This window comes from Anser cygnoides, chromosome 15, assembly GCF_040182565.1.
Source record: "Anser cygnoides isolate HZ-2024a breed goose chromosome 15, Taihu_goose_T2T_genome, whole genome shotgun sequence".
Taxonomy (NCBI): domain Eukaryota; kingdom Metazoa; phylum Chordata; class Aves; order Anseriformes; family Anatidae; genus Anser; species Anser cygnoides.
Window position 1 is genome coordinate 11,904,855 of NC_089887.1, and position 17,169 is coordinate 11,922,023.

Sequence of the window (17,169 nt, forward strand, 5' to 3'; positions counted from 1 at the left end):
AGCCCCACCATTCCGTGGTTTCTGCTTCCAGAGATGGAGGCACTTGCATTTGCAGTTCCTGTAGTTTTCCTTTGCTCTCAGCCACCGTGGTACCCCCTTATCCTTGCTCAGTCAGAGGAAATATTTTACAAAACCATGACAGAGCAAACTTTTATATTTTCAGGAAGACACTAACAAGCTCTTCCAGAAACTTAACAGCTATAAGTGCAGATGGCTACAGATAACTGGAATATAAGCTAGCTGATAGTAAAGGTTAATTGCTGCTACAGGTGCACAACCTTAGGAGATGCATGGCTGTGGGATATTTATGTCTTGGATGGAATTCTATTGGACAAAGCAAGCCAAGGATGATAAAGGTGACAAATTGTTAGAAAAAAAATATTGTCCATTTTAGAAAACAGCACCGTCTTGTTATTTTAAAGACACTAAAATATCTCAGTAACTCAGCTGGGAACATTCGCTTAACGATCCAGGCTGCAGAAAAATGTAACCCAATGGCTTAAATTTACTTCTGCAACAGAAAATTTGAAATCTCCAGAATCATCAACAAAGGCACTAACAAATAATGAAATGAGCTTACTAGAACTAATGAACCAGTAGGCAGCATCTACCAGAGGGTGTTTATTTACTCCTTCGCCTTATCTTTCAGTGCCAGGTGCAGCACAAACACAAAAGGGGCCTTAAATGTTAAAAAGTTGTTTCTATTTTCTACCCTCCAGAGCAAAAAAAAAAAAAAAAAAAGAGCATTTTTTGAGTTCTACATTAGTTGTAAGAAGTCTATGAAAGAAATTCTCTGGTGATACCTATGACACTTGATCTTCAAACCTCTTCTTTCTCCAGTAGGTGTCAAAGAGCTGGAAGGACTCAACTTACTCAGCACAGACTGCTTTGTGCCTGATGGTCAGGCTTGCTTACCCAAATTTATTTCTGGGATAGTCTGTCACTCCCTCTTCTGTCATCCTAATCTGAGACTTCAGAACACACACTCTCCTTATGAACCTCTTTTCGTTTTCAAGCAACTGATTCCACCCATTATATATAATGCACTGTTTTAAAAACTGCCATAGAATCTGAAATGGTACTGCTTCTTTCCAAGTGCTACCTCAAAAAACATAGCACCTGAGCAAAAATTTGAGCAGACTATTTTGCAGTTGCTAACTCTAAACAAAAGCCACAGAGATGCACGAGACCAAATTCCACGTAACTGAACAAGCTGAAAGACCCTAGAAAGCTAGTCTGTACCTGTATTCTTTTTTTTTTTTTTTTGTACCACTGGAAGATATTTTTTAGAAGCCCAAACTTCCCGATACAAGATAGCACGTGGGAAGCATTTCTTCTCGAGATGCAAGACCAACCAAACACATGCCCTGAGGCTCTAGAAGACAAAAGACTTCAACCAAGAATATGGCAGATACTTTACATCCTTTAAACACTCTGGTTTTGGCGAATATATTAAAAAACATTACAGGATGCTCTTGAGGAATGACAAGACCCACTTACTACTCTTACTACCTCATACTATAGTTTTCTTCTAAAATACATGGTAGCATGCAGATTGCAATGAACAAAGCATGGTATTTTTATAGTGGTTCTAATAAAGCCAGAGTTAAAGCTCAAACTATGTACTGTGCAAAATACATATAATCAATTTCTAAGAAAAGGCAAGCCGATAACTTCCATGGAAAGGATTCCTGTGTAACACAGTAATACAAAATGCCACTCTAACACTGGCTTTATTGCTATTATTTTTAAAGATGACTGGAACTGTGCTGAGATATCAACTCCAAGGCGAAATCTGGGCACACAAAGTGCCCAGCAGCCAGTTGTGAAACCCTCAGACACACACCTGAACTCCAGAAGAGGCTGTGGCATGACAAACACCACCAGTGTTCAATGTTTTCTCACACCCAGCCCTAGGCAGCTGTGCAGTGCGCAGGCTCCTGAATCGTCCCTAGGATATGCTTAACTCTTCCCAGCTGTACGGGAAACCTGCATGATTAATTTAAACACCTAATCACCATATCTAGGGTAGACATCTGTGAATATGATGCCTAATTTACATTGCAGATCAGAACACCTGCATCATGCAATATGGTACAAGTCGCTACCCAATACGAAGAGAAGCTCTCACTCGCTGCTGTTGGGTTTGCAGTAACATGAAAGCAAAGCAGCAACATTCCAGTAATTATTACTGTGAATGATGTGAATCTTCATGTAAGATGACCAAGTGGAAGTTTGGATTTTACCCCACTCGCTGAGAAAAGTCAGATTTCCCATTCAACCGTCCTCATCGATACTAAATTTGAGACCAACGATATATTACGTTTCACAGTAGGGGATCAAACATGTTTTTTAAATGACTCATTACATATAACTTAACTCTAAGAAATGTTAAAAAGGATTGATATAAAATGGTAGGCTTAAACCATTTTGAATAGACCTAATTAATCAGGAGATTATTTTTGGAAAGTTATGTTTACATGAACCGAACTCAGCAGAGAAGTTTCCCTGGCAACAAGAAATGGCCCACTTAATATGGTAATGATGATATTTAATTGAGGAAAAAAAAAAAAAGCTAGGCTTTGACTGATGTCACATCATGGTCCTACTTTTTCCTTTTTCTGAAGAAGTATCCATTTTGTACGTGGAGGAGGAAAGCTCCATGAATACAAGAGCTGGAGGTGGGTATCTTTAGCAGTCCACTGGCATAAATTAAGCTGCTTCTGTAACTTAAGATTTGCAGTATGCTAGTTAAATTTTAAACAAAAATCCGATTTGTTTTTACTGATTTCTGCAAACATTTGGACTTTCACAATCATTCTGTCTTCTAATATTTTGAAGTATCAGCTTAACACCTGTTCTCAGCCACTAATGACAGAACACACACACACAAAAGAACCTAAATTTTTACAGAAGTTGGCCCCAGGAGAAAGGTAATCTGAAAAAAAAAACAAACAAACAAACAAAAAAACCCCAACAACCAACAAACAAAAATGAAACGAAAAAGAACAAGAGAAGAAGAGACTGGAGAAGGACTTTTGTCCCTCTCTCTCACTTCTCCCTGCTTTGGTCATGTTTCCAATTAAGACAACACTGTCCCTGTTCCGAACAGCCTGGAGTATATACGAGCATACAGTTTCAAGGATATTTCGATAAAATGTCCCTAATCTCAGTGGAAGCAGTGAAGCAAAAATAAGAATAGCCATAAATAATAACAAAACTAAGTTATCTGTTTAGCTGATCCAGTCAAATCACTGCCATAATAAGGGAGATACGGCTGTGTGTTTACAAAATCAAACAGTGTTGAATTCTGAAGAACATATTTTCCTCTGCCCAAAACAAGTCTTTTTGTATGAAATGGGGAGAGAGGCTAACTTTACAAAATGCTGTAGGTAGCTAACAGGTCCATGAGAATTCATTCCTATTAATTCTGCTTCCAAGCCAAATGTGATTTCTAGGTATTAGTCACACAATATTATCAGATGTTGTTCTCTTGCAATACAAAAATTTGAATTTTGTGGTTCAGATTGTATATTACACTTTTAATTGCAGATGAAGGTACGTAATATACATATTAGGAGGAGTTTTGAATATAAAGATAAAAAAGAGTTCAACTCCATAACAAGTCATTGAAAGAGTATTTTTCCTTTTCGAAGACTTGAATGAAGAATGTCTGTTAACCACAGAAAAAAAATGAAAAACCTGGCTTTACATATTCCTGAGCAGAATGTTTTTGAGTTCAAGTTCCTACTATAGGTTAAACAGAAGACAGACTAAGATCAGAAAACATACAGCATGTTATAATATTTTTACAATAATTATTGACACGAAACAAAAAGCACACAAATGCTGATTACAGATATGGGACCCCTGTTAATGCCTTTTCTTCCTTTATATACTTTTTCTTTGTGCAGCTCCATTTTCCTTACCTGTCTTCTTTAATCACATCGACAAAGTGAGCATCTGTCTTTTCTCTGATGTTTTTGAACCTCAAAGGAAGGAGGGCTGACTGATCCAGACTCACGCCCCCCCATCTTCCTTTCTCTTGCAACATTTCATAAAGCGAGGTTTGACTGTTGCTCAGCTTTTCTTCTTGTGGAGGACTCAGAAGTCCATTCTGAGTCTTTGGACTATGGCCTCCTGGAGCCTGCATGACAGAAAGTAAAAGATACACAGGGAACATGAATGGTTGAGAAAGCAGACAGGAGAGATTTAATGGAGCAAAAGTCAAAAGTTCTTCCGTCAGCACGCTGAACTTTTATGTGATCATGTCAAAGACCTACCTCCACCTGCCTTGAAATCATTCATGTCTGCTAGAAGCGCACGCCTCTTTAGGTGTTGTTGTCTTTTTGCTTTTTATGTCCCTGTTTCCAAGGCATCAGAAAGCAAATTGCATTTTCACACATGCAATGAAGACCAATGACAGACCAAAACTTCATTCACTCATCTTCAGGTCAAGATTCTTCTCAAAATCTTTTTAAATACCTGCTTTAACTGTGCTATCTTTCCACAGGTCATAAGACAATTAACTCTGCCAGCCTTGCTGATCCTGCCACTGTCCACTACAGCCTCACTGCTTTCCCAGAAAGATGGAACAGCCATATCTGAACAGCCCTTTCGTACAGCTTATTATCCTACAAAAATATTCTGCAACTGAAACCACATTTTCCTCACCAAGATATAGTTCTTTTACCATTGTATTAATAATGTACTTTTAAATTTTGACACCAGCTTGCAATACAGTTGAAGTGCACAGTATCAGCAATTCTGCTGTCACACATTTCAGAATAAAAATGTTTCAACCAAAAACGATTCTATTTTCATGGAATGTGAAGTTTTCTCTTTACATTTTGTTTGATCTAGACCGATGTGCACTGAAGCAAGTCCAAGGAATTAGACAACTAAATACAGCTAGAATGAAAGTGAGCTGCAGTTAGTCAGGATCATTTTACAATTTTCAAATACAAACATGTATCAAAACTTAGCATATTTGAATGTTCATCTCCCCCCTCCACGTCTCATCATTTACCACGTATCATTCATCCTCATCCTGAAACCCACTCATGACAGAAGTTTCTTCATTTCTGCCTGTACAGCAGTCAGCACAGCAGTGAGTAGCTCCTCCAAAGGACTATTCTTGGATGCCACTGCAGTGACCATAAATATCACACCACCCAATCATGCACTGAAATATGTTCCTTAGATTGTAAAATCAACTTAGCTAAAGCTGAGAAATACCAGATTTCTAGCTGCCCGTGCAAAATTAATTGAATCTCCTTGCGTCTCTAGGCTGTAAAACAAATGAGGAACGTGAACATAGGCAGGCATAATTGAAGGTGCACAGGCAACTGTTACTATATTATTTCCTAGTTTTTAACAGGAAGATGTTACAACAAAAAAAGAAGCGTTCTTCTAACATAAGCATTTCTGGTATCCATTTTCTAGTTGAACAAACATAAAAACACAAACATTGTGCGTGTTAAAAACTTTCATGCATCACTGCTTTCACAAATAATTACCAGTGAAGATATGAGACAGCAGCAGCAGCAGCACATCACCTTGAGCAGGGAAGAGTCAGAAAATACTTGGGCTCAGCTCCCCATCCCCATCAAAACTTCCAGAGCAAAAGGAAGACCTGCTCTGCTCCACAGCCGTAGAATGCCGGAGGAAAAGCAGGACAGAGGCAGACTGCACTCCCCTTTCCCCCTGCCCAGGCAGGACGCAGGACTCTTCTGTGCTGGCTGCCCAGCAGGAGTGCAGCACAGAGAGGACAGGATTCCCAGCCTTGTCCCTACTATGACTCAAGACAGCTGTTTTGGCAGCTTGCAGGTGTTCATGGTACAGCGACAGCAGCTGATGAAGTATAACAGGCAAATTCAGTAGTTACCTTGGTGTGCTGCCAATGCTTTACTAAGGAACGTAAGCAACAGAAGAGAAAGGTGATTTCAGCAACGCATATCTCTTGGACTGGACAGACACTTGTGAGTGTGACAGAAGGGCACTCTCCTGGTCACCACCAAAGGTCTCCAGCTTCTTTTCTATGGGACAGCATTCAACAGCTTCCAAACAAGCCCTCCAGCAGCCGGAGCAGGTCACCCAGCCCGCCCAGGGGGAGCGCTGCGAAGGAGCAGAGGGCACGGCAGTGCTGGCCAGAGCGACCGCTGCTCCCGAGGCAAGGAGAACTGTCAAACAAGTGCCTGAAGTGAAGGTTCTTCATTGCTGCTGTTTGTTTTTTTAGTGCTAAAGATTGTATTTGCTGAGAGCACTTTGCAGAAAAAAAAATGAGGCCTAGAAAAATGAAGGTCACAGTTATCACCCTTTTCTTTGTAAAGAATCTTTCTCTTTTTCCTCACCCTGCTGTACTTGAAAAGCAGTAAAGAAGGGAACACAGCTTTTTTGTCTGGGCAGCTCAGAGAAAAGATATGCGTACTGTTTGCTTTCCCTGTCTGTTCTTCGAGTTCATCTGAAGAATGCAGTGAAAATTTCTGCTCTTTCAGAGAAGGTCAGCATGGACTTCTCCTGGCCTTTTCTCTTCAGCTCTTTGGCAAAGGCTCAAATCCCTAAGAAAATTCTTCCCTTTGGTCAGCTCAAGGTTTTCCTGTGCTGTCTCCACTCTGTAATCTTAACAGGAGGGGATTAGAGTTTGAAACTGCTTGCTTGTAAGGAGAAAATCCCTGTTTAATAAATGCTGTTAGCTCCAGTGCTACTGTGGGTTCTGACAGCCATAGGCCATGCAGTTCTCCTGAGCACTCGGAGATGTGATGCACCACGGGACCGCTCCCCTCATGAAGAGACGTGTGGGCTCCAAAGGACACTGGGGTCCAAGGAGGTGGTTAACAGCGTTTTGGGAGATGAGAGAACAGGAAGGGACATGAATGCTGCAGGGCCAGGTGCAGCGACGTGGTGTAGAGAGGGAACAGAGGTGAGCAGAGGGAGCCGATGGCTCTTCTTCCTAAGAAACCTGAGACTGCAAAGAAGACCCGGAAATCAAATGCCACGGCAGCATTGTACATGTACCTGCTTAAGCTTTCACTTAAATGGGCATCCCAGACTCACTGGATAGCCACTTAGCTGGTCCAGTTTTTGGGTAGCAACTTGTGACCTATGAATACATGAGGGACATACGATCTGGTCTCCACCAGCTTATTTCTTCCAACGAAGTTACCGATGTTTTTTTCAGCACTGGACAGGCCTCTTCCAAGCAAGGTTCATCGACCACGTGATTAACATACATGAGGCTAAGATAGCTGCAGTAGGAAGAAACTTTAAAGAATAATTCTGATGAAGACAATATATGACAACAGGTGGTTGGTATTGGGAGGAAAATCTTGGTTTGCAGTATGTTCCTGGAGACCCCTGGCACGTGGGCAGAAGCAGCCTGGGAAGCAGCATCTCATGCTCACCATCTGGGAAGATCTCCCACAATGTTTTCTGTCTCGAAGATCTCATGCTGTTCTGAGACCAGTACCTGCTGGCCACTCTGCTCTATCTTCCTCAGAGTTGGAGAGATGAATATTTTTTTTTCTTAGGCTGTTTCCTAGGAACCCCAGCACAGAACATAGCCTACTGTGCTACATACCATTTACAAAAATGCTGGCAAGTTTTTTTGTTAGCTCTATACACAAGAAGAGTTCTACAGACAGATGAGAAGGAAAACAACCAGATAGCTATCTCTGAGAATAGTTATAAAGTGATTCTCCCCAGTGAGGAAAAGCATTAAACTTATCTGAAAACATAACAGAGAGCTGATAAGCTCTGGCATCCAGTCTGCATTTAGGTGGGAGCTTAATTTTCTGGAAAGGGGGAAGAGATGACAGGCAGAGCAGGGAGGCTACAAAGGCCACAAACAAGACGACAAATAGGCCATGTCTGGTACTGTAGAGGGAGTAGGTGGCTTCGGTAAGAATAGCTAAGCAACAAGCAAGGAAAACAACCTTGGCAGCAGCATGCTGAATATGGAAGATGTTCTATTTGTCAGAAAAAGGATGTGAATGGACTCAGGTGCTGTGAATTTCAGCTGTGGGCATGAACAGGAATGACCGTGTTTTAGAGCTACGATACAGGAGTCAACGGCAAGACACAGTTGTGTGACTTGTGGCTAGGTGACACACGGCGACTGGTGGAAGCGATGGAGAGGGTGGTAGCGTTGTTTGTGCCTCTTTCATTGGCTGGCCTCAGCGTTAATTTAAAGAGCCCAAATTTCAGGTCCTTCTCATGGCCCATGAAATTACTAACTGTTTTGAAAATTTGAGGTGTGCGAGGGGGGGGGCCAACCAAAGTTTAGAATACAACTGCTCAAAATTGGTTCTGCTGCTTAAGGGCTTGAATAAAGTAATAGCTGTGCAAAAATGAGAAAGCTAACTGAAGCAGAGAAATAAGGGGAAAGAAGGGAAGTGATAAATACTCAAATTACCTTTGTACTGTTTTTATGCTCATCCTGACAACCATTTTGGATAGCTCCTTCATCTATGCTGACATCGCAGTGGGGTGCAAGGGTGGTACTACATGAAGGGCAAGGCTGCAATGAGACAAAAAAAATTTAGCCAGGAACATTCTGGTGTCCTCGTAATGGTATGCAATTTATAATGTGGCCTGCTTGTATGCTTGCTGCATGGTTAAAAGATAAACAAAGCAACAGAAAGGGAAACAGGGAACAAAATTTGAAAGGACCAGAATCCACCATTTCAAAAACAAATCATAGCTAAAGCTAAATCTAACCCAGGAAAGATTTACTGGCGTAAAATCACAGATATTCTGTAATCACTACTCTCTGGCAAAGGAGTACCCCCAAAAAAATATTCTTCAGTGAGAGAAGTGCACTTTTCTTGTTTAAAAAGGGTCTGCAAAAGGATCTGAATGGCATTATGACCAGCTGAGGGAAGACTTAGCACAGAATGCAGCATATTCAAAAACACAAAACACCATGGCGTGTTACAAACAGCACAGGAAAACGGAAAGTAACCAATCTGAAAATAATAAAGGAGAATGCTTTTTCATACAGCTCTGTAAGAGAGGGGACTGGAGCTGCGGCTGTGTTATACCGTTGAAGCCAAACACTGAGCAAACATCACAGGAAACAAGGAAAGCAAAACCATCAACACTCCTGATAGTTACAGGTTACGCATTTTGGAAGCAACCTAAAAGGTCACAGTTCAGCTTTTAAAACAACCTGTCCCACTGAATTAAAATGTGATCTTCTTAAGGCAAATCAACCCTCTATCTTCTTTTGCAAAGTCCTTCAAACTTTTCTCTTGTACTCGCCATGTAGAGACAGGATGCTGCACGAGAGGGACCCTATATCCGATCCCTGTTGACAGTTCCTATGCTCTTCAGACAGTTTGTTGTTACCAGGCTTGCCAGAAGACTACTAATGGGTACAGACACACCAGTCACTGGGAACAGCATGCTAAATTCAGCACGCTACACTTCATGTTGGTGGGTTATCCACAAAAGAACTTGTTGAAATTTCCAACAAGCCACTTGAGCATTTCATCCCGAACTCAACACCCCATGTCCCTTTTATCTATTTATTTTGAACTCAGGAGGGACTGGTGCAAGCTTCCATCCAAAACGCAACAGCTGGTCCAAAAACACAACAGCTTCTCCCTTCAGGTTTGCTCCCTATTTCAAAGACCAGCATGTTTCTCTTTTCAGAATTGAATTTTCACCCAGTGCCCCTTTTCCTGTCTCTTGTCACACCTGAATTTCAAAAAAGATTCAGAAGTCTTAATTTTGAAGGTTGTTATGGTGTGGCACTTCTTCCTGGGACTGCTGCTCCACCTCATCATTCAACCATGTATGTCTCTCAAAGGCTGTCATGGAGGCTCTGAGCCTTCTTAGCAGCCAGCAGACCGTGACCATCACACCCACAGCTCCTCAGGAGCACGGGCTGGGCTGAGGCACTCGAATTACCTACAGGTTCCTTAATCTGGCAACGGGTGAGCAATTTTCATCCAATTCTGAAGCGGTACAGCCTGACCAAGTAACAGCATACTGGAAAAAAGAATGAAGTTGTTTCCTAAATGGTTTTGTTTAAAAAAAATATCAAGTATCACGAATGCCTTAACCACTTTGCAGAAAGCATTATCAAATGGCTTTAAAATTGAACATGACCATGGGCTAACAAGCTTTCTATGTCCTAGAACGATAGCTAGTAGATTTAACCATAGCAGAAGTCAGTTAATGGTGATAATAAAAAATCAAATATCTCAAACGTCAAAAATAAAGAAAATACTCCCCACTTGATCTTGCTAATAAACCAGCAGGACCGAATCACATGCTTAGCTCCTAGGGTTAAAGCAGAAGACAAAAATCTCAGAAAAGAAGCCTGTCTTTTTGAAAAGAGATGGGAGGTTATCTGACCTACCCCATGCATTCAAGTCAATATCATAAACTTAATTCTCTACTGCAGACACTCGCACAAGCACCGTGCGTTTGTGGCCAGCCACGATGAATAATGCATTAACGCACTTTCAGCAAACACCGAAACAAGCAGAAGTACTTTCTGTTTTCATACTGAGTTGATAATGACATTTTTTACAAAAAGCCTATAATTCTCAGTCAAGTACGGGATTTCACAATATATGACAGATAAAATAAACTAATACCAAAAATGGCTGAGCAAGTTACAGCATTTTCATACAAAAATCATCTGCTACTTAATGTTTTCAGCATCTTTCCTCACCGTTTTAGTTACATACCCACTTCATGACCTGAAACACGCCTTTTATTGATATCCATACTGCAATGAGATTTGCAATCAAATTAAATGCAGACATAGTGGAGGAGAGGAGGAAATACAATCCCTTTCATGGATTGATTACTGTTGCACTCTCCTTCCTGACCTTCCTTAACAGACCTTGTCCACTAGAACATCCGTTCAAGCCCAAAAGGTGAAAGTAATCCTTTTCATGCAATATGGCCATTTTTTCCCTTTCGAACAAAAATATTTCAGCTTGCCTACAATTTTGCCCCTCCTACTTAGTCTCTTTTGCAGAGTTGGAGTCATCTCCTCCCACACTGACACTGTTTACAGCTTTGTATTTAAAACAGTTGGCATGTAAGTCATGATTCTTCTGCAAATTATCACTCCAGACCCTACCAGCAAGCTGCAGGCTTTAAAAGAAAAACACTGTATAAAAGAAACCCACTCCTTTTCAGAAACTGTGCATGATCTGTGATTAAACTGCACATCTGTTCTTTGTGAGGATTTTTAAAATATATTCTAATTTTTTATTATTATTTTTTTTAATATCGTAAGACCTGTTCTAGCATGGCTGGCAAATCACAGATTTCCTGAATGCTTGACCCAACCCTCTCGGTCCGCAGTCTGCCATAACAGACTACCCAGAGGGAAGAAGGCTGGAGCACATCCACACTTGAGAGCGTGCTGCAGAGCTTGGAGTACTTGCACCTAGCCCTGCTGCGAGAAGCAACAGCACCTTGCACTCCTATACTGCAACTACGGCAAAGGAGCATTTTTTTAACTAGGCGCTGAGCCTTCATATGATTGCTTTATCACTGTGCTGTACACTTTCTAACGTATTTTCGGGCATACGTTATATGGATACTTATCAGACCGCAGGGGAAGCTGAGTTTGGGGCCATTCAAAATTCACTCCAGCATCAATCTGTTTTGGGCAATCAGGCACACTATTTTCAAGGTGTCGTCTGGCCACTTGCAAAATCCCTCAGGAGACCTCCAGTGCTCGTGGTGATGAATAGAAACAGGTACCTATAAGCATAAACTCGATGCAGCAGCTTTAGCACCACTGTAGATAGGGTGTCTGAGAAGGCTGAAACTAAGCCGGCACTTGTCCTAGATGCTCTTCTGAAGCAGCTTCCCTTCTTGGACAGTCAGTGTGAGCCTCTCCTTCAGTTATCTGGATAGCCATGTTCGCACTTCTGTGCGGTGAAGAACAGTGTAAGCATTTAAACAGCAATTAACACCCAGCCAGGATGGCCCCAGACCAGAGGCAGAGAGACGATGAGCAGCAAACAAAGCGCGGGCCAGAAGCATGTCCGAACGTGGCACGCTAGCTGTTTAGGAAGTGATGCACACTTCTGCTGAGTAAGTCACCCTCCTGTTTCAGAAAACACGTAGAGAAGTAAGTGCCTACCTACATGACAGCAGATCAATGTTAGAACCACAGAATCATTCAGGTTAGAAAAGCCCTCCAAGATCATCTGGTCCAACCATCCCCCTACCACCAATGTCACCCACTAAACCATGCCCCTAAGCACCACGTCCAACCTCTTCTTGAACACCCCCAGGGACGGTGACTCCACCACCTCCCTGGGCAACCCATCCCAATGCCTGACTGCTCTTTCTCAGAAGAAATGTCTTCTCATTTCCAACCGAAACCTCCCCTGGTGCAACTTGAGGCCATGTCCCCTAGTCCTATCACTAGTTACCCGTGAGAAGAGGCTGACCCCCAGCTCCCCGCACCTTCCCTTCAGGTTTTGGCAGACAGGGCCACATTGTGTAAACACTCCCCCTCACCTAGCGCTCGGCAGCCTCACCCCGCACACGGTGAAGGGGCATACGCCGGATTTCTCACCCCGCTCCCTGGGCGGCCATTTTAGGCACACGAAGGCTCACTGCGCAACGCAGCAGCGTTTGGAAAAGCAGCACAGCCCAGTTTGTCCCTACACCATCCCTCCGGTCTGTGAGCATTTCCCCAGTGGAGACAAATGGAAGGGGAGGTAAAAGGAGAGGTAAAAACCCGAGAGCTTGTAGCAGCTGCCTGCAGACCCCACAAACAGGACCCCCCCCCCCCCCCCCCCCCCCCACACACACAACCCAGAGGGCAAGCCAATCCTTAACAACAGACTATATTTTGGTCTTGGGTCACTTGAACAAGCACCACAAGTTGCTACGTAACACATGTTAGCAGATCCCAGCTGCAGTCAGGTCAGCACTGTACCTTGCTGTAGTTTTGCTGCCCTCCAGTTAAAGCTTACTTTGCTGTCCCAGAACCACAGAACAGTCGAGGTTCTGAGGCGGGAGGGACCTCCGGAGACCATCTAGTCCAACCTAACCCATCAGGTTAACAAGGCATTCTCACTTTCTCTCTTCACTACTAGAAACAGATAAGCTCCTACCCCTTACTGCCTCAGCAGTACCTCTGTGTGGCCTCGCGCCGGGCAGCACAGACTTGTTTACACAGGCATCCACTGACCGCCCTGCGCTGTGTTCTCCTACGTTTTTTGTGAGTCCCTTCATTGAAAGACGAGAGAGAGCTGGCAAGCTGGTGCCTGAGGGATGCCAAATATGCCATCCCGTTCTTACTTACACAGCAGTAGGAATATAGAAAGGTGTCACCAACAACTTGAGACCAGCCAAACCTCACACTGCATATTTTGGGAAGGACAATGATGGCTTTGCTACCTTCTGTAGTTATACAGCCCCAGCTTGCTCTGTAAGGAGATCGGTTAACTTTGGTCTGTATCTGCAGACCAGCTTTCCAGCTTATCACACTGCGATCAAGTGTTTTTACTCCAAAACTAAAACCAAGCACAGATGCAGGGTAGAGGTGCCTGAACCATGCTCTCCTGATCCAGACGGAGTGCCATGAAAGTCACTTGCTGTCAGCTCTACCAGCTAAATATAAAGAGCTCTTTCCAGGACTAAATACACTAAGTCTAAGGACTTAAACCTGCAGACAGCCACCCACGGGCCTGGCATTAGTGCCCAGCTCAGGCAACCCAACACGAGGAACTCACAGCACAAACGAAAACAGAGAATAGACATCTGTTGTTTGGGAAATCTGTTCTGAGCTGGAAGATTGAGAGTAACAGCAAAGCTTCAAAGTAATACACATTGTTTCACAGATTTCCTTGTCAAGAGTTCTCGTGAGAGGTGTGAACATAACAAAATGTCATCATTTCTCTAAGCTGTTTCTCCATACAAATCGTTGCCCTCTGGGTTTCTAGAGCAAGCAGATAAAACACAGTCTTGTAGCCTACCAAAGCGCTTTCTCCTACCACTCAAACAATTCTGCTGTCTTTCCGTGGAGATGTCTGTTATATGCTCATATAAAAAGGTTCACAGGTGCACAGCATGAGAGATAGGGGAAAGACAGAAGCAGGCTACAGCAAACAGAAAATCATAAAAGTTATAGTAGCTGCAGGAGGCATAGATTCTTTCTCCCCAATAAAATCAAGACTATTAAAAAAGCAGTGTTGACCTCTTAGTCACGAAATACAAATATTAAGAAAATCATTTATCTGAAACCACCTTTAAAAAACATTCACCTTACTTTAGAGATTGCTTGTCAATTGGACTAGGCATTTTACCTTAGGTTTTTCCACGTGTTTGAGAGTCTTTGTCAAGTCGCTGGCGTTCTCAGACGATGATGCTGCCTGTATCCTGGCTCCATCTCCAGCCTCCAAACCAGGAAGCAGGGCTTGTGAACAGCTGCACTGCGGTTCCTTCACCTTCTGACCGGAGATCAGATAGGTCTTCAAACCTAGAGGAGAGACATAAACATTGAGAACTGCAGAAAGACAAAAATAACACTCCTTTGGACTTCTCAGATACGAAATACAGTAGCTAGCAAAGCGCTATCAAAGCTCAAGAGCACAGCACAAAAGGAGAAGCATCTGGGAACAACCACCAGGAATATAAGGACACTCTGGGTGAAGTGGTGGCGATCAGGATTGCCTGACACCTGCTGTCCCAGATTCAAGAGACTACTCGAACCCACAGCAGCAGCCATGCCTGACATGTACTTTATTCCATTTTCACTCACGTACTTTTGAAAAAAGAGCTAAGACTTTAGGCATTCATTTCCAAGCTGTAATTTGAGATCTGACATTAACTCTTTGCTTCTGGAAAAGATTTACAGCCTGTTTCTCAATGATGTCTGGACTGATATTCTACCTCTGAAAACCATCCTGTCTTCCTCCACTTGCATTCTCCATTTCTCACAGAGCTGTTGTGAAGCTCGCTTAATGCGGGTAGCACATTGCAAAAGGAAATGGCGTTTAAGTGCTAGAAATTCTGATGGGTTTTCATAGTCAACGCAGACTTCACATTTCTAAAGAACAAACTCAATCTCTCATACGCCCACACGCACTCTCTGCAACTGTTGCATGAAGTGAAGCATAATTGGAAGCCAGATCCTGTATTAAAGGCCAGGCTGGTAAATACCGTGTTGTATCAAGCTGATCCGTACCAAAAATCTGTTCAAAAAATACGGATCTGAGTTTGGTTCAGAATATTCCTTATTTCACTTCCTTGATACTTCGCATTACAATATTCTGTGCTATTCCTAGGCACAAAGACAGAGAAGGAGCTGCTCACCACACTCCTTCCTGAATTGAAATGAGACAGTTTTATTGATGCTCTGGGGGAAATCTCCCACCTGGCACGGGCAGGCACTGCCACACTCCGCGAAGCGCGGGAGGACCAGCTCCCGAAACGGGCAGTGCTCCTTATTTTGGGGTCCCAGGCTGTTGCCCCATGCGATTCTGAAGCCAATCCCTCCCTGCCTGGCCTTGGAGGAGACGCTCCTGTGCTGGCTCGTGGGTCCTGCATCTGGGTCAGCAAATCTCCTGGCTTTAGATGCCCAACACTGCTCATACACAAGATGATCTACTGCGTCTGGTTGCCTCCTTCTATAGGACAAAAGCCGGACACAAACACTCCAAGCTCCAGCTCTTGGAAGACAGCATGTTTCTGTTCAAGTAACAGCTGACGTTATGATAAAGGTCATTCTCTTGCAACTTTCTTTGGAAAGATTCTATAAACGTTTTTCTGCCTTTGACACGTAATACAGACAGGGCTTTGTCTGTAAGCTTTCCAATACAAATAAGTTAGACATACTAATAGCAGTTTTTCAGCTTCTCTGTTTACTTCCCCAGTACCTCACACTGCTCAGCACTTGCCCAGCCTGTGCAGAAACCCGCGTTCGCATGGGCCCCGTGCCCGAGGTGCTGCATGGGACCCGACCTTCATTTTACATCAGTTACAGCAGCCCTTGGATCCTACTTGGCGGCAGCGCTTCGTAAAACCCTGGGCTGCTGCTGCTGGCTTCCAGATGTTGGGCTGTCTCTAAACCTTACGCTGATGGGGGTTGTCATGTAAAGAATTCACCACAATCAGCTTACAATTGTATGTTTACTGGGTAAAAGCTAGAGCATTAAGTTTTCTACTTCTATTTTTAAATGCTACCTTAAAGCAACAGGATTATTTTGCCACTATGATTCCCTTTTCTTTCCTTTTTTTAAGCACATGCATTTTCTTTGTTCCTTTATACTTTTAAGGTGGCATTCTTTAATGCTTTTCTCCTGTTTTACTGTGTTGCACGGAAGAATTACTTTGTCAACGCATCACACAGAAGTAAAATCATCGCTGGTTTGAGCTCCACACCAAGAAAAAAGCGCCAAGGCCACGGGGCTGCCACAACAGAGACCTGCTCTGGGGGAGCAGCCCTGTGCTGCTCTGCCCCACAGGTGGCCGGCGCCGGGCTCCAAGCTGGCCGAGGGGGCACCGGGTGACCACAGAGCCTCCCTCACTCCCTCCTCGTGCTCCCCAGCCCCACCATGCTCACCAAACACGCAGCACTACTCGAGAGGTGTCCCCGGCATTCAGACAATGGCAGGGCTCCTCCGAGCACTCTGGGCTAACAAATGTTACTTACTTGAAGGACTGGTGTTTCAGGAAAGTAAATAAGTGAAAAAGGTTATTTTTTGAGAATTAGGAGGTTTAGAAACCTTTATTGAACTTTACTAATATTACCTACCTAATACTTGGTCATTAAATAGTTCTTACAATAGGGAAACTGCATGCTTTGGTATTGCTTGCAATTCTGTGACACTTCCTGAAGCAACTCCTGGTAAGTCTGAAGTGTATTGATATAAAAAAGGGCTATTAATTCAGCAGAACTCTATTGATGCAATAAAACGTATCACACAAGAGGCGTAATTTTCCTTCTTTTACATACCCAGTGAGCTCTTCCAGCCACACTGTCATCTTCCATACAAACAGGGTGCAGCAGGAAGAACATTCGCATCACCGTCAAGCAGGTTTACATCAATTAGGTAACTCAACAGTATGAAACAAATAAGCCAGCAACGAAGGAGCAGCTATTTTCTGTGAGATACAGCAAATAGTGCAAGTTTTGGGGTGTGCTGCTGCACGACAATTCATCTCACAACATTACAG

General features: G+C 43.2%; 1 protein-coding gene across 2 annotated transcripts in view; it reads right to left on the bottom strand.

The window, feature by feature from the left end:
* The window catches only part of ADCY9 (adenylate cyclase 9), an 84,337-nt gene that overhangs the window by 25,929 nt on the left and 41,239 nt on the right, over positions 1–17,169 (bottom strand). Inside the window, exons 2-4 of one of the 2 annotated variants that reach the window (XM_013176791.3) lie at positions 14,298–14,470; positions 8,414–8,518; positions 3,930–4,147 (exon numbers count right to left, since the gene is read on the bottom strand). In XM_013176791.3, coding sequence (XP_013032245.2) covers positions 3,930–4,147; positions 8,414–8,518; positions 14,298–14,470 — 496 coding nt within the window. The remainder of the gene's footprint in view (positions 1–3,929; positions 4,148–8,413; positions 8,519–14,297; positions 14,471–17,169) is intronic. The other variant, XM_048061381.2, reaches the window with a different exon arrangement.